The sequence below is a fragment of the Anas platyrhynchos genome, chromosome 20, assembly GCF_047663525.1.
Source record: "Anas platyrhynchos isolate ZD024472 breed Pekin duck chromosome 20, IASCAAS_PekinDuck_T2T, whole genome shotgun sequence".
Taxonomy (NCBI): Eukaryota; Metazoa; Chordata; class Aves; order Anseriformes; family Anatidae; genus Anas; species Anas platyrhynchos.
Window position 1 is genome coordinate 3,327,143 of NC_092606.1, and position 26,717 is coordinate 3,353,859.

The 26,717-nt window shown below is 41.8% G+C and overlaps 2 protein-coding genes across 2 annotated transcripts; both read right to left on the reverse strand.

The window, feature by feature from the left end:
* Nucleotides 1-993: 993 nt before the first annotated feature.
* Nucleotides 994-19,054, reverse strand: GDPD1 (glycerophosphodiester phosphodiesterase domain containing 1). The gene is made up of 10 exons (XM_005014415.5): nucleotides 18,772-19,054; nucleotides 14,691-14,733; nucleotides 10,405-10,540; nucleotides 9,679-9,724; nucleotides 8,393-8,511; nucleotides 7,675-7,764; nucleotides 6,460-6,593; nucleotides 5,277-5,336; nucleotides 4,602-4,653; nucleotides 994-3,920 (listed from the first exon to the last, which is right to left on the reverse strand). The coding sequence occupies exons 1-10, from the start codon at nucleotides 18,905-18,907 to the stop codon at nucleotides 3,798-3,800; spliced, it is 939 nt and encodes a 312-aa protein (XP_005014472.3). The 5' UTR covers nucleotides 18,908-19,054; the 3' UTR covers nucleotides 994-3,797.
* Nucleotides 19,055-20,109: 1,055 nt separating this feature from the next.
* Nucleotides 20,110-26,377, reverse strand: SMG8 (SMG8 nonsense mediated mRNA decay factor). Its single transcript, XM_027471938.3, has 4 exons — nucleotides 24,608-26,377; nucleotides 23,533-23,678; nucleotides 22,263-23,138; nucleotides 20,110-20,547 (listed from the first exon to the last, which is right to left on the reverse strand). The coding sequence occupies exons 1-4, from the start codon at nucleotides 26,304-26,306 to the stop codon at nucleotides 20,350-20,352; spliced, it is 2,919 nt and encodes a 972-aa protein (XP_027327739.2). The 5' UTR covers nucleotides 26,307-26,377; the 3' UTR covers nucleotides 20,110-20,349.
* Nucleotides 26,378-26,717: the final 340 nt, after the last annotated feature.

Below are 26,717 nucleotides of genomic sequence, written 5' to 3' on the forward strand. Positions count from 1 at the left end.
ATATTTATTTAGGCATGCAATGCTGTGCTCAGGAATTAAGGACCATGATATCTAAAAAGCAGCTCTGCTGCTGACAACCACTTTCACACTGAATTACGAAGCACAGGCCAACGCTCTCGCACTTACACAGCTGCTATTGAGCATGGCTACCCAAACCACTAGCATATATAATAAATCTCAAAGCATTCTTAAAACAAGCATTTGTTGGCTTATTTCAACTTGCTGTTTTCATCCATGCAGAAATACAGACCCTATTTTTAAGTTAAGGTCCCAGACAAGCAGGCAGAATCTTTAAATGTAGAAATGCTGATGGCAAGAACACACGCACAGTGTCAGCTCTCCTGCCGTGCTGGTCTTGGCATTCAGTTACAGCTAAGGTACTAGAGAACACCCTTTTAGCTTCCTCTACCAATATTACACAGGACTTGTCTACTTCAAAATGAAAAGCATATAGTACGGTTTCAAGAGTTTAGTACATCACATGTACACTTTCCTGCTCTTCTCTGATCTTACATTTTGACTATCTGAATTTGCAGATGCACAGACAGGCTGTGCTCTTTGAAGCATGCCATGCCTCTTCTGCAGGCACACCTTTGTTTGGAAGCAACAGCACACACTGCAGTATTGAACAAGCAAATTCTCTACAATGTTTTCTAGCATTGCATACACAGACTTTTCTATCTTAAAATGAACCAAAGATAAATCAAATAGGAATTGACTTCAAAAGTTTTAGCTAAGAGCTCGTTTACTCATGGCAAAGGCATGTTTAAATCCCCTGCAGGTTTCATTTAGCTGCAGATGCTATAATTACTATGAGGAAATCAACATAATTGCCAAAAAATTCTAGAAAGTTCAGAGCATTTAAGATGTCCCCATCTTTTGAGCAACCCTATCCACATAAAAGACCACCATCAAAACTTTGAAGTTTACAATGCTATAAATAGTAACCTCAGAAACTATCCTTTCAGGCAAAGAAGTCACAAGAGAGTAGTATTTAGGTTTAGATCTTTTATGAGCAAAGATGTTTGAACATGTCACATTTCAAGAGCATCAATCTTTCTTTACAAGAAAAGAAAAAAATCACTTCATAGATTTTGAGCTAGAGAGGTCCACAGCATTTTCTGCAAATTAAAAGTGCATGGAATACATGCATCATCCTTCATACATACAGTATTTGCAACAGGATTGAGAACACAGTAAGTGTTAAACGATATTTAGAGTTAAAATTACCCAAAGGAAAAAAAAAATCTCTCCTTGGAGAGAGGGATTAACTGAACATCCCCCTGGACAGCTGTGCAAAATCAACAAGAGCTTTTCTGTACAAAGGGTTTAATAAAAAAAATATCACACAGCATGTTCTGGAATATTCAAAATAATGATTTGATAGAATAAACATTCTATAATTCCCTCAATTCCATATTGTTTTGTTACAAACAGTTATCACAGCCCAAACCCTGTGCATGGGTGCTCAGATTCATGGCTTCATCCTTACATTATCTGTCTCAAAAGATCAAATTTTAGCTCTTATACTGGAATTCAAATGGGTGACTGAATAAATTGGTCAGTTTTCCAGCACCGAGCCCCTCCCTCCCACGTAGCTTGACTTACTCAAATTTCGGATATTAAGTAGTAGATTTATCAGAGAGGTGATATATGAACAGCACAGTCAAAAGCTACATCAGACGTAGGAAGACTAGTGGTTGAAGAACATGCTGAGCGTCTTTGACGGCAGAAGTTTCCAACACCGCTGCTAGAGTGAAATTGTCAGAAGATTATAATGAAATAATAAAATTAAGTCCATATTTTAATAAGTGTTTTGTCATTCAATAGAAGATAAAACAAAATAGCTTACTTAGGCAGTGATGAGGAAAACTTGAGAGAGAAGCTAAGTCATCATGTGTCCCTTGAGACATCAAGTCCAGAAATCAAGAGTGGCGCTTTAAGATTCAGCTTTTCCTAGCCTAAAAGAACTTTTAACGTTTAAGTGGTATTTCGTAGTGTTCTCTGAAACCAGAGTTACATTTGCATCTTTGTGAAGGTGTGTATGTTGGAAATTTGATAGCAAAAAAAATGAGTAGAAAAAATATAGGAAGGAATTTCCCTTCCCTTAAATGGACATCACACAAACGTGATTATCCATCCAGATGGACTTGACATTCTAACACAAACAGGCATAACAAAATAACAAAGATGCTCCATGATTACAGGTATGGCATGGCGTCTTGTCTCCATGAAGTGAGACAAGAGCCTTTCCAAATCTGAGCAAGCAAGGGCAAAAAATTAATTACTTTAAAAATTTTATAGTAAGGAGTATATCTTGCAGTAAACATACTTTTGTTTCTGGCTTATTATTGAATGAGATCCTTTTCAAGTGAAGTTCCTCTAAGAAGTAGATGATATCATCACTAAACAATAGTTTTGTTCCAGCAGTATCTGATGATTAAACGACCGAGTTTTGTGAATACATCATTGTGATTAATTAAGCTAAAATAGTTAAATTCTTTCTGAAAAACCTTAACACTAACATAACACCAAAACACACAGGCATTGCAGGCTCAAATCTGTTTGACACACACATAGCATCTGTTCACAGTGACAGAACAGCGTTCAGCTTCCAGAAATACATTCCTTTCCAACCTCATTCCATAATACTTAGGGATTCCTGGCTTTTGCTGCTTTAGCTAATCCTGCGTCCATGCCCATAAACTTCAGGAATATTGAAGGTACTTTTGAGGATAGAAAGGACTAAAATTTACACACATCCTAGAATGACACTTGCTCCTGTTTTAAGTACATACATGAATCTGATTTGGGTGAATTCATTTGAAATGAACCTTACGTTGTGCCTAAAACTCCTGACCAAACAAAGTCTTCTTTGGTCCCTCACCCTGAAAACAACTTCCCATTTATCAAGCCAACAGATGTTAAAACTATTAAAGTGCAAAAGACTTCTAAAACATTGGTTTCTTCCATGAAAAGACTATTTCAAAGTAAGTGTAATTTATATTAAGTGTAATTCTCCTTTCTGGGAGGCTGGCTACTGCCACGCCATGGCAGCCTGACAGGCAGGTCAGAACCAGGGGCAAACCTACAGCTTTGCACTGGAACTCAGCATCAAGCCCAGAAGCTGGCTTAAATGCTGTACCTAGACCTTGACCAGTAAGTCACAGTATTACTTTCACATCAAAGAGGGGTCTAAATACAGCCACAACTCATGCTCAGTGTTCTTATCAGTAAGAATAGCTAAGAAAATCTTCACTGACCAAGTGACTGTCTTTACTGACTATACTTCACAGGCTAAACTAACTGGCCATCCACAGATTCTGCTATTTCTCCTCTGCATTTTAGTTTTTGCTCTACAAGTTATCTGAAAATTAAAAGCAACACAAGCAATATATACACAAGGGTACACTTTCAAGAGTTCTTTAGTTTCTGCACACTAGAATATAACTGGAGTAATTGACATGTCTTTACATCTGCTTAGGAACACTCGTGACAGTGTGACAGGTAAAATAACACTTATTATCTACAGGTATCCTATCCAGCAACTTTCTTCTTAACCATAACTATTAGTGAAGTGCACCTTTGCTAAATGATCTATTTACAAACGTAAACTATGCAATTAAAGTTTTAAAATAAATAGACAACCTTTACATTACGTAGCAACCTGACAACAAGGTCAAGGATCACCCAGCTATATCTTTCAAACAAAATGATTTGCGTACATTGCCCAATTTTTTTTTTATGACATTCCTTGGCTGAATCTATTCTGCAAGGTCTTCCTTGTTTTTCTTCCCTTACGCTGGATAATTGTGTAAAAACTCCTTGAGCTTTGTTGGATAGTCTGTCATGACTCCAGTTGCTCCAAGATCAAATGCCCTCTTGTATTCTTGTTCTTCATTCAGTACCCAAATATACACCTGCAGTATGGAAGAGAAGAGAAAAAAACACATTAATACAGGAAATCCTTAAAAAAAAAGGTGACTGTTGACCTAAATTGTTTCATGTGTGACAGAGATGATGCCACATATTTAAAATGATTAGACTGCGATGCCAAAGACAGACACACAAAAAGTCAAAAAAAACAAAAAACAAAAAACAAAAAACAAACAAAAAGGCAGCTCCAAACAGGTAAGCAGTTTCACAAATTTGCAGGCTGAAGTTTGAAGTGAAAAAAAGTCTTAACGGGATTTAAGTTTTTTAAACCTTTTTCCAAACCTATAACTCTTCCTTTGAAACTAAAGGACTGCAACTGTAACAGCAGAAGCTACTGTTTAGGAACACAAAAGAAATTTGCAATGCTAGTAACAGAACAGACTTGTACTTCAGAATACATGCTGCCTACACTTCATAAACAAATCTAAAAATTAGAAAATTCCATCAATAGTGAAAAGCTAGGTAGATTTTTGTAAAAAATTATTCTAATTGGATGCTACTAAGTGTTTTGGTAACAGAAGATTAAGAAATATATTTGTTTTAAATGAACTACATAGGCAAATTAATTCTGGCAGAGAACATGAACCCATCTTAAGGCCATACCCAGCTGGTTCAAATTCTCACTAGATCAAAAGCAGATTTCCTTTAGTTTTGCCACACTATACCTGAATGCCCCGAGCAGTGAGGTGGTCAAAAAGAGCTTTCCTCATTAGCAGTCTGCAAAAAGGAGGAAAAAAAATATTTGTTCAAGAAAATTCTCAACATCCGTTGACTTTCTGTAACAATTTTTTCCACAGAACATTTAGATTCAATGTTTTCTACAATAAAGAGATTTAAACTACAGGAAATGTAGTTTAAACAACTCAAGACTGCCTAACGAACATACCTAGAAATTTGCATTAGCTACAGATATTTGTATCAACTCTCCTGAAAAACAAATTCAGTGGGCACCTCCTTCCTTGTACAGATACCCTTGTACAATGGCCAATGAATCAATCCCTTTGCTTTCAGAATAATTTATCCTTCCCACTAGAAGAAATGAAAGCTACTACACAACAGAAACTAAACAGAGTATTCAAGAACTATTTTAGGTCAAACCGGAATATTCCCCACTGCTACTGTGCCTCAGTATGTTTCAGTGTACAAATAAATAAATGTACAGGAACATCAATGAAAGATTTGAACATGATTTATGCTGCACTGACAAAAAATGCTAAAAGAAACTGAAAAAATCATAACCTATCAAGTAGGTGTAGCAATAAATTACTCTTAGTTGCTTAAGCCAACTGTCGATGTATAAACAAAACATGATTAAAAATTTAATAAGATTAAAATCTTACGTGTCAGCTAGCCAGATAATAAATTTCTGGCTTCTTGACATCTTCTGTGGTTCTTTCAGCCTGTTGAAGAAGAAGAAAAAAAAATTACTAGAGCACAGATTAAAATATTCAGATTTTCCTGTGAAAAAAGAACCATGAAGAATTAGTCTTGCAGTTTCTCAAGTTAGAGCGGTAATTGCCCTTTGACTTCAGGACAGTGACTTAGAATTGGGTTACACCAGAGAAATGTGTTACATTTAAAAGCAGCAGCAGAGACAGATATCCAGCAGCACTTTCAGTAAGGTACAAGAAACAAAAAGCACGTGAAGTCTCATATCCACCCTATTACTGACTTGCCTCGCCTCTTGGCCTTAATCAGACTAATTTGTTCTCAGTTTCCACATCTAAGAGGAAGAAAGGTGCAAAAATTAGTTATTTGTACAGCATTGCAACAAATTACAATCTACATGGTGTGAACACGAGCTGTGCTGTAAAGGCAGCTGTTGTCCCACCTGAAAGGGGTATTTACAGAAAATGCTCTCAATAGGAAACAGATCTACGTAGACATCCCACACTATCCATAGAGTAATTTTGAGCTGGCAAGAAACAGGTTAAATATAGAGGACCAGAAAATTTGCATAACTTTCACTTCTGAATACACAAAAGTACCTAAACAACAAAACAATACAATACATTAATCTTTTGAGACAGACACTGTCAAGATAATAAGCATACACTTTATAGTCTGCCCTTCCACCTTCCACCAAGGACACAAGTGGACTGACTGAATTCTAGCTCTGAAAGAGAGGCATTACTAAAAAACTTTTAACATGATGTGGTCAAACTATCACCAAGAAGAATGGACTCATAACTTAAGCCAGTTACTCATATAGGCCTTAACACCCCTTTACTTTTCCATGTAAGGAAAACTTCAATGGTTGGGACTCATTTCTCCAGATTCCAGAAAAATCAATACTTCCAAGACAACTTTAATCCCTTATCATAAATTCTGATACAGCTCCTTCAGAACGTACTAGATCATTATCTACCTATCTACTTGTGCAGTGCATTTCCCTTAGAAACATTTTATTTCAGTCTTTATTCAGCCTGAGGTCAGTGACTTAATCGATGCTCAGGTTGGCGCTATCATGCAATAGTTTATCTACTATTTTAGTGTGGCACCTACCAACCAGCTCTAACTCACTTGAGGATGATGGAAGGCATAGGAATTTCCAAAAATTCTTCCTTGAAAGGAATGAACGGCAGCAGACCAGTGTAGAACAGTCCAAGAAGCAGGAGGACACGTTGCAAACAGAAGATGATGGGAATATCAGCATTCTGCAGGAACCAGGAGAGAAAGTTTCTAATTTATCTTGGCAGATTGTTGAATTTGTTGCAATTAAATTTACTCATCTTGTTTAAAATATATTTTAATATGTTAATGATACTTGTTTGAATTTTAGCACTCACACCTAAAAATTAAACAGCCAAGTGTCTATGTTATGCATGCCACTGAAATTAAATTACTCTTTCTGGTAATTCGTAATCCAAGTTTTACACAATTTGAAGGGGAACAGTAACCTGAAAAGGTGAAGTCTCAGTAGTCTCCAATACCCCTTCTGTGACCTGACAATTCAGACTGCACAATACCACGCAGCATTTTAGCTTTGACTCATATTACCAAAAAGACTAAGCTGTGCTTTGATAAAGAGCTTGCTACGGTTTGGTATTACATCAGCTTGCTCCACAACAAATTTTAGAAGAAGCTGGTTTATGAATCAAATCATTCAAGCATTAATGAACAAAATGAACAAATACAACCATTGTTCAGGTAGCAAAGTGTTGTCCTGTTTCAGAGCACAGATAAATCAGTACAGTATCTGTAGTCTTAACTATATCAGTTTCACTCATCTGCATAACTCCCTTGGACTAAGCATAGTTTTAATTTAATTCTAAATTGTACAATTTTGTAGCACAAAAAGGAATAGAATTTATAGCTGTAAACAGCTTCATACCAATATATATAAGTGTGTGGTAACTGATGTCCACATGCACTATTTTAATAAAAAGAAATACATAATAAGCAATCCTTCTAAAATTGCTTTCATACCAGATGAATGATGTGCAATACTGGCATTAGGAGGTCCTGGCATAAAAACGTAAGACTCCATATATTACAAAACAAATATAAAATGTGATTCAGCTTTATTCCTTAAATGCTTTATTGCAGAATATATGACTGTTAATTGTGCTTGACTCCATTCTGCTTACTACACTGTTACAATAAATTAAGTGCAAAATTTCTGATCATAACAAAGTCTGGCATAACTCACTTGATCTTGATTTACAGGGTGCTTTTCTGTATACATCACACAGTAACAAGCACGCAAGAACAAAGCTCAGCTGGATCCATTCTTACCTCCTTAAGACACTTTGATACAACCTCGTAATTGACATTCCCCCATACTGTCAAATGCTCTCGTTTATACTGACTCACCAGCTCTGAAACCTGCAATATAGAACAACAACAAAAAGAAACCTAACATGTATTCATTGAATATTATATGTGGAATAACTTAACTGAATCTCTACTTGCTAATTTTCAAGTGCATAAGTCATAATAGAAAAGATAATTCTTCTACACAATCTCCCATTTTAAACTGATTATGTTGCTTTGTGTTCAGGACAACAGATAAAAGGAAGTATCACTACCCCTACAAGATGCCAACTGGATGCCAAAACAGTATCTCATGGAAAGCAGGTTTCCTCTTCCATCATAAGCACTGATCATTACAATTACACCATGTTTCCATGCTGCATTTGTAGGCAACGGTCCACAAGAAGACCCTTCACATGAAGTACACAACAAAGATGTTTCTAGCAGTTTGGCATTTCGTCATTAGTTTTATGCTGATATAAAAGGTCAGTAAAGAGCTGTTCACTAAACATCCTGCACTAGATCTCTTTGTTTTGCATTACTTCATATGTGGTGCAAAATCTAACACGGGAAGGATGAAGCTCCCCAAGAACACAGACCTGAGTGGTTCAGACTGCTATCAACTCCAAAAACCTCTTTTCTTTTGGAATTTCAACATCCCATGACATTCAGTCTCATTTAAGCACATCTTTTCATGTACCTTTTTGATCAACACATTGTTGTTCACTTTGATGTCAATGTTGACAGGAGTTTGTGGAAATGCCTCAAACACCTCTTTCAGGAGAGGAATACGGTTATCTTTTCCCTCACAGTGACATTCTGGGGAAAAAAGACAGTTGTCACTGCTGTGACCTTTTATAATATACTGTAGAAAAAACCGAGATGTCAAAGCATTTGTCATCTTAAAAGTAAAAAAATAACACAATTCCTAGAATTAGCACATTTTGGAAATAATAAACAAAAAATCCACCAACTTCACTTGGATAGCTGTAGTTAATTATGGCAAGCTCATTTCTGTAATGAAAATGTACGGAGCCATTTTCACATTTGGGGTTGAACTATGTGAAATTCAGTTGTAATTTTGCAACAGCAGAAGTGCAGGCATTATTAAAATCCTGAACTAGCCAACATGGACCCAGTTACCACGCAACAAATGCAATGAGATTAATATGAAATAAGACCAAATGAGAAAAACTTTTCCTTCTTGGAAAATGTACTGGAGAAGCATACTATGTAAAGGGAACAGATGGTAAAATACAAAAATGTTAGTGCTTGAAATTGCTTGTGGCTCTCTGTATTACTATACATAAACAAAAGATGTACATGTGTGAAAATAACATATTGTGGAGCTCAACTTAGTGCATTTTAAGTATTTTTCAATTTTGAAACTTTTTTGCACACTTTATTCACATTGCAGTCCCAAGAATCACAGTTTTCATAAGAAAACAGGTTGATCTTTTTTGAGGTTTTCCTCTCTTTCAGCAATATTTATACTGATCTTTAAGTCATACATACAGTAACTACTATACTCTTAATTCTCCCTCTGAAAATATCTGTTTTATCTTACATCTCATATTCAAGCTCAGAGTGAACCACCACAAGGGCATTGTAAAAAAAAATTGCCTTTGCTTTCTCTGTTTTTGGACAACAGATTTTTAATCACCACCCTCTGAGGAGGTCACAGGGGAACTAGAAAGCAGCTGCAGGACCTAGACAAGCAAACAACTGAGATGTTTACTTGGAAAAAGATATCTTACATCTTAGATTTAGTCACTGTCAACCAGTATAAAAAAAGTATGTATTTTAGTTTCTAAAGCTACAATATATTTTGACACTTCTCTTCTCTAGATACTTAACATTTCTCTTACCCAGATTCTGATAGATGCAAATACACACTTTTCTATTCCCTTTGCCAAAAGAAGAAATTGTCACATGGATATTAGTTACTGTAACTGTGAACTGAAACAGTAAAATACAAAAACTTACCTTTCTGAAATGTGACATCCAATTTGCAGAGATATGGTGGAAGCTCCTGAAAAATAAAGAGGAAAAAAAAAAGAAAAGAAGACTAATTTAAATACAAGGATATAATCATGACTTTTCTTGAAAAAGTCCAAAACATGTCATTCATAAGGGATGTAATTTAACTGTAAAGACAAAACTCATTCTTTTTTTTTTTTTTTTTTTTTTTTATCTCTTGCCTAAAAAGTGATTTTGCAAGTGTAATGTTCATTCATGGTTGAACTATTTGGCATTTTTGAACTGGCATTACCTGCAGCTGAATAAGGCAAAATGTTTCCAGATACCCATCTCAAAGTTCTGAGAATTCCACTTACATATCAGATGGAAAGCCAGTTCTGCAAAACAGGCTTTTAAAACTGTCAGTGCAGGTAGGATTCCTCTACCAGCTTTGCCCATTAAAAAGCCAGTCACAGGAGAAGGAGCTCTTGACTAAGCTTCCTTTGTCACCAGTATGGCAAAACAGGCCCGCCTCCAGAGAGCTATTCATCTGCACTGCAGTTGGACGGAGTTAATCAGCCTGTAGAAGTGTGCCTGTTTTTATCCCTTGACTACATTGGGAGCCTAGTTCATGTTTTTTTGGCAGACTAGATGAATCCTTTCCTCAGGTTTTGGATACTAAGCGCACACCCTCTTCCTGCCCACCCCAGCCATTCTATAAACACAGTTCTAAACACTTTTTCTTCAACTTACAGAGTATTTGAGGTCAGATATATTGACATCGACTCCAGTTGATCTCTTCAGGTTCTCATCATGGGACACAACCACTTGCTCATCCTTCGTCAGGTGACAATCCAGCTCCAACATGTCTGTTCCTATATTAACTGCACTGGAAGCAAAGAAGTCTGCCTTGAACCACACGTGTATTTTGTACAGGTCCAAACGTACCAGGTATGTGTTATTCAACTGAACTAACCCCACAGAAAGTGCTTTAGATGCTTTATGATGCAACGCATCCTCACAACCTTACTGCCAAGCAAGAAACAAATAATTCTGTTGCAGCAGAAAGCTGATGCAAGAATAAACAAAGTACTATGAATCAGAAACGGGATTTGGACTTGGGAGCCTTGGCTCTGCCTTCCACAGAGATGGAGTGACACTTCTGTCTGTTGCAGCCTACTGCCTCAATACTGAGAAATCTACTTCTTTTTCATTTTCGTTTTTCTTTTTAATTGTTTCATAATGTTGAGTGTGATGCTCATCAGTATCAGCACATTTATCCCGAGAAGACAAGGGCTTGTTAAAAAGAACAATTATGTAGTAAGCATAAACAACATGACAAGGACAGGAACGCCTTTTTTACTTCCTCTAAGTTAGTCAGGAATGGAAGGCTCAGTACATTACCAATGGGACATTCAGGTTTTGGGCTTTTTCAGCTAGCAAAACTACATATTCTTAAAATAATTTAATGAAAAAAAGAATAAAAGTCATTAAAACAGCTGCTTATATTTTTCAAAGAAATGCTGCTGAATTAGCTAGTCATGTTCCAACCCTCTTTGTAAAGTCCTAATCCAATCCCAAGTTCACCCTATAGAAGCTTAACTAATAAGAGAAGAGGTAAAGAAAGCAGAAAGTGGTAGTAATACTGATGAAAAAACTACAATAAACCTCCTAGGAGAAAAAAAAAAAAAGCTTTCCTTTAACGAGAAGCAAATCACTCATTTCATTAGAAAGGTACTCGGGAGGTATCACTCTAGCAGACAGCTGAATGTCTCAGCCTGAATTTTGAACACTTCCTTTAAAACACTGGGCTGCTCTTTCTGAACAAATCTTTAGTATCTGTGAGTACAGCCTTTTCCTTAAGAAAAAGGCTTTATTGACTGCTGAAGTACAAGTGTGCCATAAACATTTACAAGTGCAGGAACAAAACAAAAAATAGAACATCCCCCCATAAGCATTTAGCACAATTTCTGGTCCATCTGGGATAATGTTCAGGAGGGGGATTGTCAAATTAAAGCACTTTGTTAACTGTTTTCCGGTGCCACTAATTAGGAGGAAAATAAAAATCCTATTAGGCAGCCCGTTCTGCGCAACCCTTCCTACCGATGAAAAGCATCTCCAGCTATACTGCAGGAGATGTGCCAAGTTTGTAGAGGCCATCCCCATGTAGCACCATGTACTACCATTTAACCATCAACATTTATTAGAAATATTACTGTTTAAAAAGTTCATGACTGATGCTGAATGGATAAAGGAGAACAACTACTTGCCTTGTTAACAAATTTGAGCATTTGCCAGGCTCTTACCACTAGCCTGCTGTTAAGAAGCTTCCTTAAAGTGCTGAGTTTTTCCAGCTATAGATCAGTTTGTTCTGCAGTTCTGTACTAATCTGAAAGACCCAGGGTGCTGCAGAGAAGGCTCAGTCTGGAGAACATCTGGAGTGAAATGTGTTCTGATCCAGCTGCACCAGAACTCCAGTCGTCAAGCAGACTCATAGTTGCAAATTAGGATGGTAGAGCTCTTTGCTTGTTTAACTCCAACTGCTTTCAAGCAATAGGAAATACCAGGAAATATTTAAGAAATGCCTTACCTCCGAAAATAATGCCTTAGGCAAGGCCTGAAGTAGCACAACGTACAGAGTTTATAAATACTAAGCTAACGACATACACTTATTGCTGTAACTGTAGTGTTTAAACCTTTCTCTCTAAGCCCAGTATGATCATAAATGTAAATACAGTAAGATAAGAGAAATGTCTGGAGAGTTTACTTAGCAGCTTCCTGTCAAGACAATGTTAAACTATCTTTGCACTAGGGACAATTAAACTTGTAAACAAAATATGAGAACATCTTTTATGCCAGATCTCCAAATCCTTTAAGACTCTACAGATGGCTCCTTTAGTTTAAAAAGAATTATTCTACAACCTAAAACCACTGCAGAAGCATTTAAGTGTAGCATAACATGATTACAACCCAAGAAATCTGAAGAATGTTTTATCTATCAGGCAAACAAAAAATACCAGTTTTGGTACAAAGAGCTGATAATTGCTTTCAGGAATATTTGTTAAGTTATGCTGATACAGAACTGGAAGTTACCAACAAAGGTTTTCTCCCCTACATCCCCCCCAAACACTTTGTTTCCATACTAGAGCCATTTCTTTGTCATCATGCAACAATATTAAATATTCCACAATCCCTTCAGTGCAAATAGCATACATAAAGCTACCTGCTTGCCAGTAGTTTTGTTACTATGGAACCAAGGGGACAGGTCATATATTTCAGACAAGAATTCTCTTTTGGATTCGACGACATCAATGGTCAAATAGGCCTTCCTGCCCGAACCTGCAGAAACAACTCGTTCAGGCACACCCTATTTGGCTTCACACAAAATTTGATGGGTTACAAATTGGTTTATACCAGCCATCTGAGCCAATCCAGATGATTTTTCATCACATGGATCACCGGTTTTCTACCCAAATCCTTTTGCTAGCTTACTAGTGGAGATGGCAGCGAGAGGGTGAGAAGGACAAAGCCTTCAGCCCTTTGCAGGGAAGCCAGAACTCTCTCCATTGTCTAATGCAAGGTAATTGCTGACTCTGCTTTCTGCAGAATATGCCTTTATCATTCAGCCACAACAATCTCAAAACAAGTAACTGGACTTTGCTATTGGCAGTTGTGATCAGTCTAAAAAGTGGACCTCAGTGCATTTGTTACACCACAGCTGTAAAATAATTAAAATGGTCAGAGGAGAAACAGACAAATGCCTGTAATTATCACAAAACAATCTGACTCCTAGTGCAGTCCTTACCATAAGTACTACAGCCTACCTCTGAGAATGAAATAAAAATAAGTTGTGCTACAACTTTTCTTCTTAAGAGCCCTCTGCATATAAAGCCGGTACGATACTAAATCAAAATTCAGAAACAGTTAAAAAAGAAACACTTTCTGGAAAGTGTAGTAGGAGAGCTGAAAAGAGGCAGGCCAGCAGGAATGAAACAGAAAGCTATGCTAAGCTTCCATGGAGATAGAAAATACCGCAGTACTTTCAATAGCACTGTTTGGTCGGGAAAGCTGGCACTACTCAGCCTGCAAGGAAGTGTGCAAACTGATGAGGCTACTTACACAAAAGAAATTTTAAAGAAACAACACACAAACAAAAAAACAAGAACAAAGAGTAGCCCACATAATTTGGTCACTACTCTTCGGCAGCTGGAATTTTAGATATGCTGCTTTTTCAAATGTTTTTGGGAACACCAATAGAATTTATTGCTTCTTAAATGCTGAAGGCTTAAAAGGCTTTCCAGTACCAACTCAATTTTAAAGCCCTAGCTAAGAGGCTTTCACACATTGTTCAAACAAAGTATGTGTATGAGGTAAAAAAACATAACACAAACATTTTTAATAACTTAATGGGTAGTATATTAAAAGTTTGTTAACATTAAGACTTCAGTCACAATACTCCCTGAAAACAAGTGATTAACCTTTGCAGAGGAGGGAACTGAATTCCATGAATCTGTGAAGAATCTAAGAGAGGTGCTTACAGCCATAACAGCAGTCAGCAAGTTCATCAGACCACCTGAAATCCAGCCTTGTAAACTAATTAGCACACTGGTACAGGCCGTGATCTGAAATACCTCTTGAGAAATATCAATTTATCTAGGAAAAAAAGTCTATGATATTAGTTAGAAAAATAGCTTTATAATGATAAATTGGCAGATTCAACCTCCATTAGACATGGAAGCAACATTGTTCTGTGTTTAATTACTTAGAAGAGGAGGCGGTCTCAAGAGTTTTATTTGCAAACTCCAGTCTACTACATTACCATGTATAAATCATAGTTTGTGGTTTCCCAATGTCTTCATGTTTAAATTGGAGTAATGTTTAGCAATCCATAGTAGTCATTCAAAGGAGAGATGACTTTTAGAAATAGGACACTGTAACCCAAACAACTGATGGAAGCCTGATCTTTTTGTGATTACTTCACTCATTAACGACATGACAACACCACAGGAGCAGGTGTTATTGGTTCCATTTGTACTCACTGGTGAAAGGCTGCCATCGTGTTCTCCAGATTCTCTCCAGCACCTAAAAATAACAAAAAATAGAATATGAACTAAATCCTTCTCCTTCCCTCAATCCCAGACAAAATAAATACAAAATTAATGGATTAAAGATATACGTATTTTGAATAAATATTTGGGGGAATGAGTATGAAGCTGAAGTCAGAAATCCCAGCTGCTGCTGACCCACTGGAGAGACCCAAGAGAAAGGACTTTGTCAAGGTTAAACAATTGAAAAAAAAGTTATCTTTGATTTGTATAATACTTTGAATATGCAAATCGAAGTGTTTATTTTACCAGCTTTTGTGTGTCCTGTTTTTCCTTAAAAGCATTGTGATTTGGCTAAGACAACATGCTCTGCGGGCACAGTAAGGGCATTATGCATAAGGTCTACTTCAGAGCTACTGAGAGGAGTAAAAGGGAAGGTGACAAGGGCTGGGGGGAGAAGACTGAAGCTGCTATTCCCTGAACACGTAACCCAGTTGACAGTCAAAGAGGTGACAACCTTTTTCAGTCCAAGGAGGCCTCCTGAAGTGGTGCAGCTCTGTCAGTAGAGATTGACGCTGCCAGCAAAGAGAGGTCTCATACAGCAGGAATTAAACACATCAACTACTAAAAGACAAGCAAATTATTTTTTCCTCTCAGGCAGGAATAAACTCTGCAACTCGGAAACCATCATTATCTACGCAAAAATATTTAAAAATCAGCCTGGTGAGGGACTGGAAAAGGTTGTGCCTTCTTTCCCGCCTTGGCAAACTTGCAATACTCTAAACCGAAACACAAAACAACTTCAGGAAGATACACGGAACGATGAGGATATCCAACTGCTCTTTGCAGTGACGAATGCCAGGCTTTGTAAACAACAATTACAGAAGCTCCAATAAGGCCTGGCCTATTAAGGAGGCTTCACCATTACACACTTATCTAACGCTGTGTTTAGCTATTTAATTAAAGTAACGCAATTCTGTGCACACACAACTGGCAATTTAATATTGTTTTTATCAGGTTAGCTTGCATTGGTAAGCTTACAAAGGCTTAACTGACTTAGAATCAGAATGACAAAACCTCTGTGGTTTAACATAAACCAAGATGGTAAAATCCACAGCAACTTCTGCAATTAGACCTTCACCAATACTTTATGAAGTTTGATTGCAGAATTAGGAATAGGCTGAGTGGCAGAAATGACCTAGGGATAAAAGAGAGCAAGAGAATCTCATCAAATACTTCCGATGATTGCCTAACAGACAGGAAAAACCTGCGTAAGACCTGAATGATAATTTATTATTGCAGCTAACTTTAGTTTTAAATTTTAGGTAACTTGTCGGTTGCGTGTACAGCCCATACATCCTGAACTGCAATAAAGGGGGGGGGAAGTGATCAAAACATTATCCTAACATTTCTGGCAGAAATTTACAAAATTAAAACTTTAAATGACTGCAGTAACAAGTTGCGTGTTAGGGAGGTAGGTGTGGTGAGTCGAAGCAGTTGGTAACAAAAAGCCTGACTTGTGTTCTGGGGAAATGAGGAAAAAAAGTTTAGAGATGAGCTGAAACGGGAGCTGCAAATCAGCAAGATGGGTTTCACAAACCACATTCAGGAAAGGGAACTACAACAAGCAAGCTTTGAAAGCACCCCTGTGAGACATGTAGGAATCAGCCGACCACTGGCTCAAGAAAACAACCCTTACAAATTCTGGGGTGTCCCCCCACTGTGCAAGCAGTGGCCACCACTAGGAAGAATGAGACCATGGCTGGAGCACGGTGTTCAGCTCAGAGCTCCCCAGTACAAGAAAGACATGGATCTACTGGAGCAAGTCCAAAGAAAGACTGTGAAAATTCGGGGATGAGAGATTCTTGCATGCAAGAATCAGAGAGATTCTTGGCGGAAAGCACTGGATTATTTCACCTGGAGGAGTTCAGGGGAGATCTTATCACCACGTATAAATAAATACCTGATGGGAGGGAGTAAAGACTGAGACAGACTACTCAGTGCTGCACACTGAAAGGACGAGAGGCAATGGGAACAAGCTGAAATCCTGGAAATTCAGGTTAAACATGAGAAGAAAAAAAAATGTATTCTAAGAGCGATCGAACATTGGAACAGGTTGCCCAGACAGGCTATAGTCTCCATCCTTGGATGTCCCCAAAACTGGGTCCTGATCGACCTGCTGTAGGTGGCCTTGCTCTGAACAGGGACGTCAAGACATGACAATCTCCTAAGGTCCCTTCCAACCTCAACTATTTTTTAATTCTGTAAAAATCTCGGACAGGCTGAATATACACACTTATGTCCGAGAATGCTACCCCAGGTCAAAGGCTCTGCAATCCACACAGCTGGAATTGACAGAGGACTCTAGCACAAAATACCAATAAATCTTTATAATTCTCAGACATGAGCAATTTTAAAACTATGCAGGAGTAAAGAAATAATTCAGGGATACTTCCACAGAGGAGCTATAACCTGAGATAAGAAAATACCTGCATGAAAACAGAAGGAAAACCAAGCCCCGCAGACTTACAAAGCTTCACGTGCAGAGGTTTATCTCGGGGAGGACCAAGACAAACAAATTAAGTGTTACCTCGAGCTCCTAACTTCATTGGAGTAATGCAATAGGAAACCTGACACTGCATCTGAAGCTACAGCATGACTAAAGCCAGATGAGCACCTAAGTCCCACAGGAATTTAAGTTACAAGATAAACACTACACAGGGTGAAACGTAAGTGATCTTCAGTCTCATCATACCCAGTGAGTAAAAGGCTGCTGAGTTGCTTAAGGAATGTACTTCTACCCTGGGCGTACTTCTCCCTATACCTGCAGACAGCAGCAATTTGAAGACCTCGGACTTTGTCTCTGAATGCCTAATGAATAATAATCCTCCCTTTAAGTAAGGCTTTTCTACCGTTCTAATGGTGCTTAGTGCAACTGGCCTAAACGCCTGCATTTGAGGCTTAGGGCTGTATATCTTAACTAAGGTCATTGCAAAGAAGTGAGAACAAAAGAAGATTAAGGTCACACCAAGTTCCTACAAAGTCATCCGCAACTTTGAAACAGCTTGCAAATTAACAAGCAGGTAACAATCAAAGTTAAGAACCTTTGTGGAATGAAAAGCCCTGGTAAGTAGCAGCTAATACGCATATTCCAAACCAAAAGGAGCATTTATGCTATACGTAAGACTACGAGTTATAACGAAGGCTAATCTATCTCATAAACCAACTAAAAGAAATCCATGTACTAAGAGCTTGAGGGGATCAGCTCTAATTTTTGCGTTTGAATAATTCAAGGCAGAGATAGTAGCTAAGGACAACTGACTAGACCTGTGATCAAACACTGCATTAACTGGCACTAGAACCAACGTTTAAACTCAGCATCCGTCACATCTTCCACGCAATCTAGAGCAAAATACTTACTAGAAAATCGATTGACGGTATTTCCATGAGCTGCAAGGGGCAGCAGGGAACAGGGCATAGAATAGAATAGAATTTGCTCCATTTTTTCCTCCAGATACTTAAAGAAGCTAGAAAAAAACTTCAGAAGCACCTTTTGGCTATTTTATATAGAAGCGACCAGCCTACCCACCAGGCCATGGAGGAAGGCTCATGGAGGGGCCAAGACTCACAAAATGGGCTCGGATTTACCACGGCACTGAAGCAGGAGCTGTCTCCAGCAGCAAGGGCAGCAAGAGCAGCATTTCTCCTGACACCAGAGGGCAAAGCAGACGGGCGGGCAGAGGCAGGACGGCAGATCACAGATGTTTCGCACCTGAGCTAAGCAGCGGGCAGCATCTCGCTAGGAACAAAGCTATCGTTAAGGCAGAATCCCTAGGAGGAAAGCAAACCCCCGGCTGAGAGGAAAACCACGAAGAGCGACGCAAAACGCGCTGATTGCGGGCGACGCGTTCTGAGGGGGAGATGACTTCGGCTTTGAAATCGAGCACCGGTCAGCAGGTGGCACCTAAAATTAGGCTACCGCAGGGAGGTTTAAAGGCAGCCCGAGCGGGAGGGGAACCCCTCGGCGGCCGCAGCCTCCCCCCGGCGGAGCCCCGCTCCCCTTTCCCTCACTCACCGCCGCGGTGGGAGATGTGCCGGCAGCGAAACCGCTGCCGCTTGGGCCGGTGGAGGAGCCCCGGGCACTTGAGGAGAAGCGCCGAGGTGAGGACGTAACCCCCCAGCGTGGACAGCAGGTAGAGAGTGGCCGACATCCTGCGGCAGGGAAAGCCGCTTCGCTGCCCGCAGCCGGCAAAAGCGACGAGGCGGAGGCGCTGAGGGAGCGGCTGAGGCGAGGCAGCCGCTGAGGGAACGGCTGAGGAACGGCCGCGCAGCCGCACCGCCCGCCCTCCGCCCCCGGGCCGGCAGCGGGCCCCGTGCGCAGGCGCGGGGGTCCCGGGCCCTTCCCGCCCTTCCCTGAGGTGATTTTGCCCCCCGCGGGCGGTTTGTAAGGGCTGGCGGCTCTTGCCCCCTTCGCTTTGCCCCCGTTTGGCTCGCTGTAGTGCTTTTTATTTTATTTTCGTGCTGGAGCAGCCAATTTAATTCGTTAAGGAGGGTTAGAGCAGGGGGATTCTCTTCTCGGCAGGCAGAGGGAGGTGTTTTCCGCGCATCAGAAACCAGGTCTTGAGTCCGGTCAGGTGGTGCAATTATTACAAGCTGGCAAATTAAATTTAGTGTGCAGTCTCATTAAAGACAAATATTCTGGAAATTAAATTAGGTCTCAGGATACGGTCGCTTCGCAATGCACCTTACCTCAACAAAAAGTTCGGAGTTGACTTTCCGCGACTAATTTCTCGTCACAGAGATTTGCAAAGCTCTGCCAATTTAAGCATCTTGTCATGCCTCTTTAGGATAGTCACATAATTACCGGAACTCCCATAATTTGAGACTCACACTAGGCCAAAAGCTTCCTTTTAGCAACCCAAAGTCTGTTTAATCACGAGTCAAGCTCTCCTGACAACTTAAGCTGCAGTTGCTTATATTGACCAAACTTCCAGTGCTTTAATTTTCACAAGTTTACCAGCAGGATTAGTTTCTGAAGAGATCTGTCATTCCAAAGCATGAATTTAGGTCAGCTTTTTAACAAAATCTGATCTATGAATACAAATGCCATAAAATACTTCAACTTGGTATAGAAACAAGCAGTTTCTGGCTATGCTAGTAATACAAATCAGAACTGTAATTATTTTTTTAAACAAGACCAAAAGCGAACAATTTCTCACATCAACACATTAAGAGCATCAATTCTTTTCAGACAAATCGCTTGTTTAGAAAAAGAGATTTTGCCTATCATTGTCTCAATATAACACAGGAAAGTCTTGATTTCAGGCAATGGTCATTTTTAAGTATTCCTAAATAACTGTGTACAAAGACACAATGTGGAAAAGCATTATCATCAGAACGTAATAATATAGGCTCAGTATGATAACCAGCTTTTATTTTTTTACATACAAAAATTGAATCAACAGAAGACTTACATTTTTTTCTTGGATTCCCTTCTCCACTTTGATACCTATTTCCAAAATGTGTTCCAGTGAAATACAGTGGGGTTCACTAGATCACAGTGATAACTGTTAGGTAACAAACATGAATCAAAAACCATAATTTGGGTTGAAGACAGTCTTTTTAAACTAAAATCACTCTGCCAGAACAATTCTTACTGTGTAATCGCTTTCAGTATTCCTCGAAGAACTTTGTAACTCATTAATTGTTGGCTTTCTTTTGGAGGAAAGCAGGGTCCACGTTCTGTCACGTATGCATAAGGAAATCTAAGAACCCAGAGTCCATCAGCTGGAAGGGTTATTTCCTGCTTCTCAGGGTAAAATACAGGGCAAGGTGGTGGCCCTGGCTGAACCTGAAAACAAAAAGGAAATGGGTAGATAATTAAACATCATTAGAATAAAAACTTAAGAGCCGACTGAATCTAAGGAAGTCTGTTAAGTGTCTAAGTCTCGCCTACAGTCAAGATCTTACCCACTTCAGCACATCCCAGGACACCACTGTGCCACTACCGTGAGCCATCCCCAAGATTCCACTTCTACCATTGACAAGATGCTGAATTTACGGCTGCAGATGTGGCTGTCATTGGTAAGACCTCAACCCAAACACAAGCCATGCCCCTCCGACACACGCAACACTGCGTTAACAGGGGATTTACAGTACTGTAGTACAGATGTGCCTGAACCGTTACCTAAACTCATGTGCTGAAGGATTTCAGCAACATCTAATATAGGTCATGTATAATTCATATCAGAAGATTGAGAAAGCCTTATTCATATGAGCAACTGACGTGTGGAACCTACAATGCACAGCCTAACAGATTTTCCAACTAAAAACACACCCTTAGGAGTCGTAAAGCGTGATATAGATGTAACCTGGGAACAGAAAAAGAAGGATCAGCATAAATAAAACCTTCAATTCTTGCCTCAGTTCCAAACAATAACGTGATAGATTGCTAATGGCATTAATTTTCTTCCACTTCATCCCACTCTCCTCTAAAAAGATAAATTGAAACGCTCCCTGGGGAGTCAGATGGCTGACAGTTTTCACACACAAAACCTCAGAGATTAGTGAGGCAGGAGGACAAGAACAAAACTAACTAACTGCTGCACTGAATTGCATGTTTTTATAATACTGGTGGAATTTTGGCATTGGGAGTCACATTTCAGTCAGTATTCTTCCTTTAACTTCTGAAAGAAACAGGTTCATATCTGAGTAGTTGAAGGTTTCCCATAAAAGAAGCTAATTCTATTGTTTTGTGATTTGATATTAAGGAGCTTGTAGCACTTCTCGAACAGCTCGAAGGGCTGCAAGATGTTCCAAAACTGCTTCCCCTCCCACCACTCATATGGAATGCATTCAGTACTGACTCTTACTCAGCGACAATATCATGCAGTGAGCACTAATATGATTTCTTGCCATATTCTAACAAATAATGACCACCTCTGTACACGCAGTGTACATATAGCAGTAATTGAAGGATGATACACCTGCCCAGATGTTACAGCCTTAAAAAAAAAGCGTAAATGGAGGTTTTTCTCCATTTCTTTGATATACACTTGAAATTGGGAAAAAAAAATCCAAGTCAGGGGAAAAAAACACTTTTTTTTCACCTCCTAAATTCAAATGGTAACAAATAATAATAAATAACAAATATCAGCAATGAATCACCGCTTTTCTCTATGACTTTTAAAATTATTAATTTAATTCTTCCACAGTCATTGCTCACAGGTCATCTTTTTTTTTTTAAATTACATTTTTTCCCAATCTGAGCAAATGTTATTAATTCATTCTTGATAAAATAAATATTTAAAAACACTTACTTTATACGAAGTGTAAAGCTAGCATAAGCCAATCTTGAAGTTTTAAAAAATACCTGTTTACAAACCAGATATGTTGGGTGCTTTCTGCAACTACCACTTTGGAGAACTTGACTGAATTTTTTTGGTGTTGGACGGAGCTCCTTGTAGCACCCCGCTGACACCCTTTGCCTATCACCTTTGTGCCTTCCAGTCCTGTAACGCTCAAGCTTCTCTCTGCAGTGACCAGATTCCCTTTTCCATTTCTTACCTGAGGCGTCAGCGTTATTTGCAGTGGAGCATCCGGAACCACCACAAAGAGTCTCATGAACTGGGCGTAATGTGGCTTGAGCCCTCGTCCCTGAGTCGACGACAGGATGTAGAGCGGCATGTCAGAATTGAGGGCTTTGATGGCGGATTCCTTCGGCCCCCCGCCCATCACCTTCATGACCTTATCGGGTCCTGAACACATGAACCTCCTGCCACGTGCATCTTCATATTCAAATCCTACAAAAGCTCGAGCGATGTCATCTCTCCGTCTCCCTCTTCCCATCACAACTGAGCTTCTTTTCGCAGGGATGGCCTTATTAGGTGCAGGCCAAGAGTTGGTATCTAAATCTCCTTCATCTTCAGTTCTCGTCCTGATGACAATGTCCCAAGGCATTAAATAGTTTGTTCCTGGGATAAAGCCTTGTTGGTCTAGGCCCGTATGAAAGTTATAAGCCTTAGCAGGCCCCAGCTTCACCAGTGACCAACTGGAGAATTTAGGCAAAAGGCCCTTGGGGCAGTTGGAATGGAGCATCCCAGGGAGGTACTCGACAGTGGATGCCTGACGATCTACCAGGCTCGGCCTTTTCTCACTTTTGGAGTCCCCACTCTGCCCATGGCTTTCGGCATTGTCCCCTCCAGCCTGGGCATCAGGCGGGTATGTGCCCAAGCTGCCCGTCGACTGACCCAGGCTGAGGGCCAAGCTCAGACCTGTGCTTTCTCCCTGAGTCTGAGGTTCTTTTTCTTTTAGTTTCTCAATCTCGCCTTCCGGAGGGGCAGGCGAGGACTCGTCCCTAGCAGGTGCCGGATCAGGGGTGCTTGGCTGAAACACAGGAAAATTGATGTGCTCCAGTTTCCCACAGCATTTTTCTTCCAGAAGCTATGAAAAAGAAAATGCAAAAAAAGAAAATTAACTTTCTAATTTGTCTCTGGCACAAGTGAGTTCGGAGCCACAGCATGCAGCAGGTCCAAGCAGGGTTCAAGAGGTGTGAGAATCAAAGGGGCAGTGGAAGTACAGCCCACACACAATGGGCTTCAAATTCACGTGAACCACTACACACAAAGATGCTCCTATCAGCATGGAGTGGTGCGGGCTGAAATTGCCCACGCAGCCCATCACGCACAGAATTCCCACTCCCAAGAATCTCTTCCCCAAGCAACTTTTACAACTTGATAAAGTTAAAAGGAAACTTATCTGTGGCCACTTCAGAATACAGATTTTGCTGATAAAGCAAAAGCACTGCTTGAAGAAAAAATAGAGACTCAGTAGTTACCTGGTAAAAGTCGTAATTTGCTGCTTTGATATCAAAGGGGTCGTCCCGAGGAGCTTGTTTCCTTCCACAGTTGCAGGCACCAGTGGAACGAGCCCGGCTGTTGTGGTACAGGATTGGAGGATTTCTGTCTGCTTCTGGCTTCTCACCTAAAAGGGAAATCAAACAATCCCCAAATTACCCACTAATTCAAGAGATTCTTTGGTTCCCTTCATCCACTGCCTCCTCCTTGCTATACATGTACGTAAAATTATTTATCAGCATCTCCTTCTCTCTTTCCCGCTTTTTATACTAAGTTCCAGTGTAGATTTTACTGCTCAACTGAATCTGCTTTGCTTTTAGAAGCTTCCTAAAAGGCATAAATACTTCTTCAGCCTGCAATACATGTTTCAGTTTCTATCCCTTGACTGAACTCAATCAAACTATTAGAAAGAAGGAGGTGGTGGGCACTTTTACTTTCCTGGAGATATTTTTTTTCAGTTCTGTATCTCGTTAGAAGAACTCCAGTGTATCTCCTTCAATCAGCAATACAGAATCAAAGTTACTACTAACAGCAAACTTGTTCCTAAACATTGCTCAATATAAGCGGGGTGGTGGCGCCTGCTTTACATTGCATTTAGAGGATGCAAGGGCATAAAGACATGAGAACAGTTACTGGAATTTATGCCTTCAGAACACCGACACAAAGAACAGTCCCCTACGATCTGTGGTTTCTTTGCTGTCCTAGTCCTATGCCATGCAAATGCATCACATACAGTCCCACCACATACAACAAACTGCAGAGGATGAGGCCTGAACTGGCCATGGAAGCTAAACCACCTCCAAATCAGAATGGTCCCTCCTGGCTGTGAGTGGGCATCTCAGCAGGGCAACACCGAAGCAACCTGCACAATAGCTCTGCTGCAATTAATGACGCTCAAGGAAGACGAAGCTTTAGCAGCACCAAGCTTCCATATCCACGTCCTTCCCATGCTTTCATCTTCCATAATCACCCAAGAGCTGGTGCTCTCACCCTGAGACATTTTAAAACAGGTACGAAATTAAACCACGAGAATCAATCCCAACCGAGCTTCTTTACCTGCTTTTGGGAGCAGATGAAACTTGTGCACGCAGTGCTGGTCAGTTAGGCTGCGCTCCTCGCACAGCTGGTGCCCGTTGCTCCAGAACTTGTAACAGTCCTCGTTAAGCTGCATGGCGTACTTGTGGAAGGCCGGGCCGCGCGCGTGCTGGCTGTACACGCGCAGGGCCTGCGCCAGCTGGTTCTTGTGGACCGTCATGGTGTAGTTGTGGGGCAGGTTGGACTGATAGGCGCTGTGGGCCATGGGGAGCGCTTTCTGGCAACGGTTTTCAGAGAATTTGGTGTCTATGTCTAAATAACCTTCCAAGACTTTGATGCTGCCCATGATTTTGGAGCTCAGTTCCCCGGTAAGAGAAGTCGGGTCGTCGTCTTTGCCTTCGATGGTCACTTCGTACAGCTTCAAAGCCGCAGCAACCCACTTCTGGTAGGTCGGGAGCTCAAAGTGAGAGGGCTGCGGGTTCCTCCCCACGCTGTCGTCAAAGCCCTTCTTGCTGAGCACCAGCTCCACGTGTTGCCACAAGAACTCCTTGAGGGTGCAGTCCACCAGCTGCCCAGAGGAGCTGGAGCTGCTGCTGCTGCTCTCCGCGTAGAAGGACAGCTGCTGCCTGCCGTGGCGCATCATCTGATACCTCCTGGGTCCCGACAGCGTGGGAGCCAGCAGCGAGTCCGTCTCCCTCATGGTGCAGTTGCTCCTGAGCTGATCGAGCAGCATGGCCACGGGATCCTCGCCGTCCTGGGCCCCCCCCGCCACGATGTACACGAAGGCCTGGTTGGCGGGCACGGTGAAGAGGCAGTTGATGCTCTGGTTGGTCAGCACCCTGCTCTTGCGGAAGATGCGGTAGATCTGATCCTCCAAGGCGTGCTGCAACCTCCTCTTGGGGGAGTGCTTTTTGGGGGGCGGCTTTTCCAGGTGGCCGCAGGGGTCCTGGCCCCTGCTCGGGAGGGGATCCACCTTCAGGGCCCCGTTGAGCTGGAAGAGGAAGAGGAGGCGCGGCGGGCAGGGCCTGCAGTTCAGCTTCCACTCCTTGCCGACCGGGCAGTCCTTGATGGCAGCCTTCAGGGAGGGCAGCACCTTCTGCCGCAGCCCGTCCAGCGCCCGGAAGACGCGGTCGTAAGTGATGTCGAAGGAGCAGGTGGGGTGCACCAGCAGCAGGATATGGCAGACGGAGAAGAGGTAGAGGAGGCTCAGGCAGTGCAGCTTCTCCTGGTGCTTCCAGAACTCGTGAGCCTCGGCATGGGGCAGCGGCCCGGGGCCTCCGGCCGCGCTCTCCCTGCTCTCTGCAGCCGCCAGGTCCCCGCAGGCCTTCAGCAGCTGCGGCGTGTCGCAGATGGAGGTGAGCACCAGGTAGAGCACCCTGCTCTCCTGGCTGTAGTACGCCTGCAGATCGTTGTAGTCCTTGGCCGCCGGCTCGCCCTCCGTCCCGCCAGCATCTCCAGCCTCCTCGGGGTCAGCCGGCTCGAAGAGGGGGAAGACCTGCCTGTCGCACACGGTGCTCACCAGGGCCGCCTTCTCGGAGCACAGCTGCAGCGCGGTCTTCCCGAAGATGCCGACCACGCACACCTCCTCCTCGCCGGGGGACGAAGGAGCCGGTCCCGCTCCCGGCCCCGCAGCCGCCGCCGCCGCCCCGCCGCTCCCCTCGGCGCCGGCCGCGGCCGCCAGCAGCAGCTCCCGCAGGCTCACCGGCCCCGGCAGCGGCATGGCCCGGCCCGGCACGGCTCGGATCGGCTCTGCCCTGCCCGGGCCCGCGCCTGCGCCGAGGCCGAGGCGGAGCCTGCGCCCCGCAACGGGAAGCGGAAGGGGGCGGTGGGGGAAATGGGGGCAGGGGTTCACCCGCTCCGGGTGGGTTGGGGGTACAACCCCGGGGCAGCACGCAGGGGGGAGCCGCAGTCACCAAAGTGCCTCCTTGGGCCTTTCCTGATTGTCCCCAAAGGCTTGGGACAGCCGCAGAGGGCTGGCGGCCCGTGCTGTAGCTGGGGCGCTGCTGGGACACCGCAACCAGGGGCTTAGAGGCACAGCAGCCTTAAGGGTGGAAGAGACCTGCAGGAGCATCTGACCATCACCCGGCCACCAGGGTCCCATAAGGTCTCCCCTGAGCCTCCTCTTCACCGT

Coding starts and splice junctions, on each gene's coding strand:
- GDPD1 (XM_005014415.5), bottom strand. CDS start 18,907: ATGTCGGCCACTCTCTACCTGCTGTCCACGCTGGGGGGTTACGTCCTC. Junction 9,725..10,404: donor TATCTGACCTCAAATACTCT/GTAAGTTGAAGA, acceptor TTTATTTTTCAG/GAGCTTCCACCATATCTCTG. Junction 6,594..7,674: donor TATCAAAGTGTCTTAAGGAG/GTAAGAATGGAT, acceptor TGGTTCCTGCAG/AATGCTGATATTCCCATCAT.
- SMG8 (XM_027471938.3), bottom strand. CDS start 26,306: ATGCCGCTGCCGGGGCCGGTGAGCCTGCGGGAGCTGCTGCTGGCGGCC. Junction 23,679..24,607: donor TCATCTGCTCCCAAAAGCAG/GTAAAGAAGCTC, acceptor TTTCCCTTTTAG/GTGAGAAGCCAGAAGCAGAC. Junction 20,548..22,262: donor AAATAACGCTGACGCCTCAG/GTAAGAAATGGA, acceptor TTTTGTTTTCAG/GTTCAGCCAGGGCCACCACC.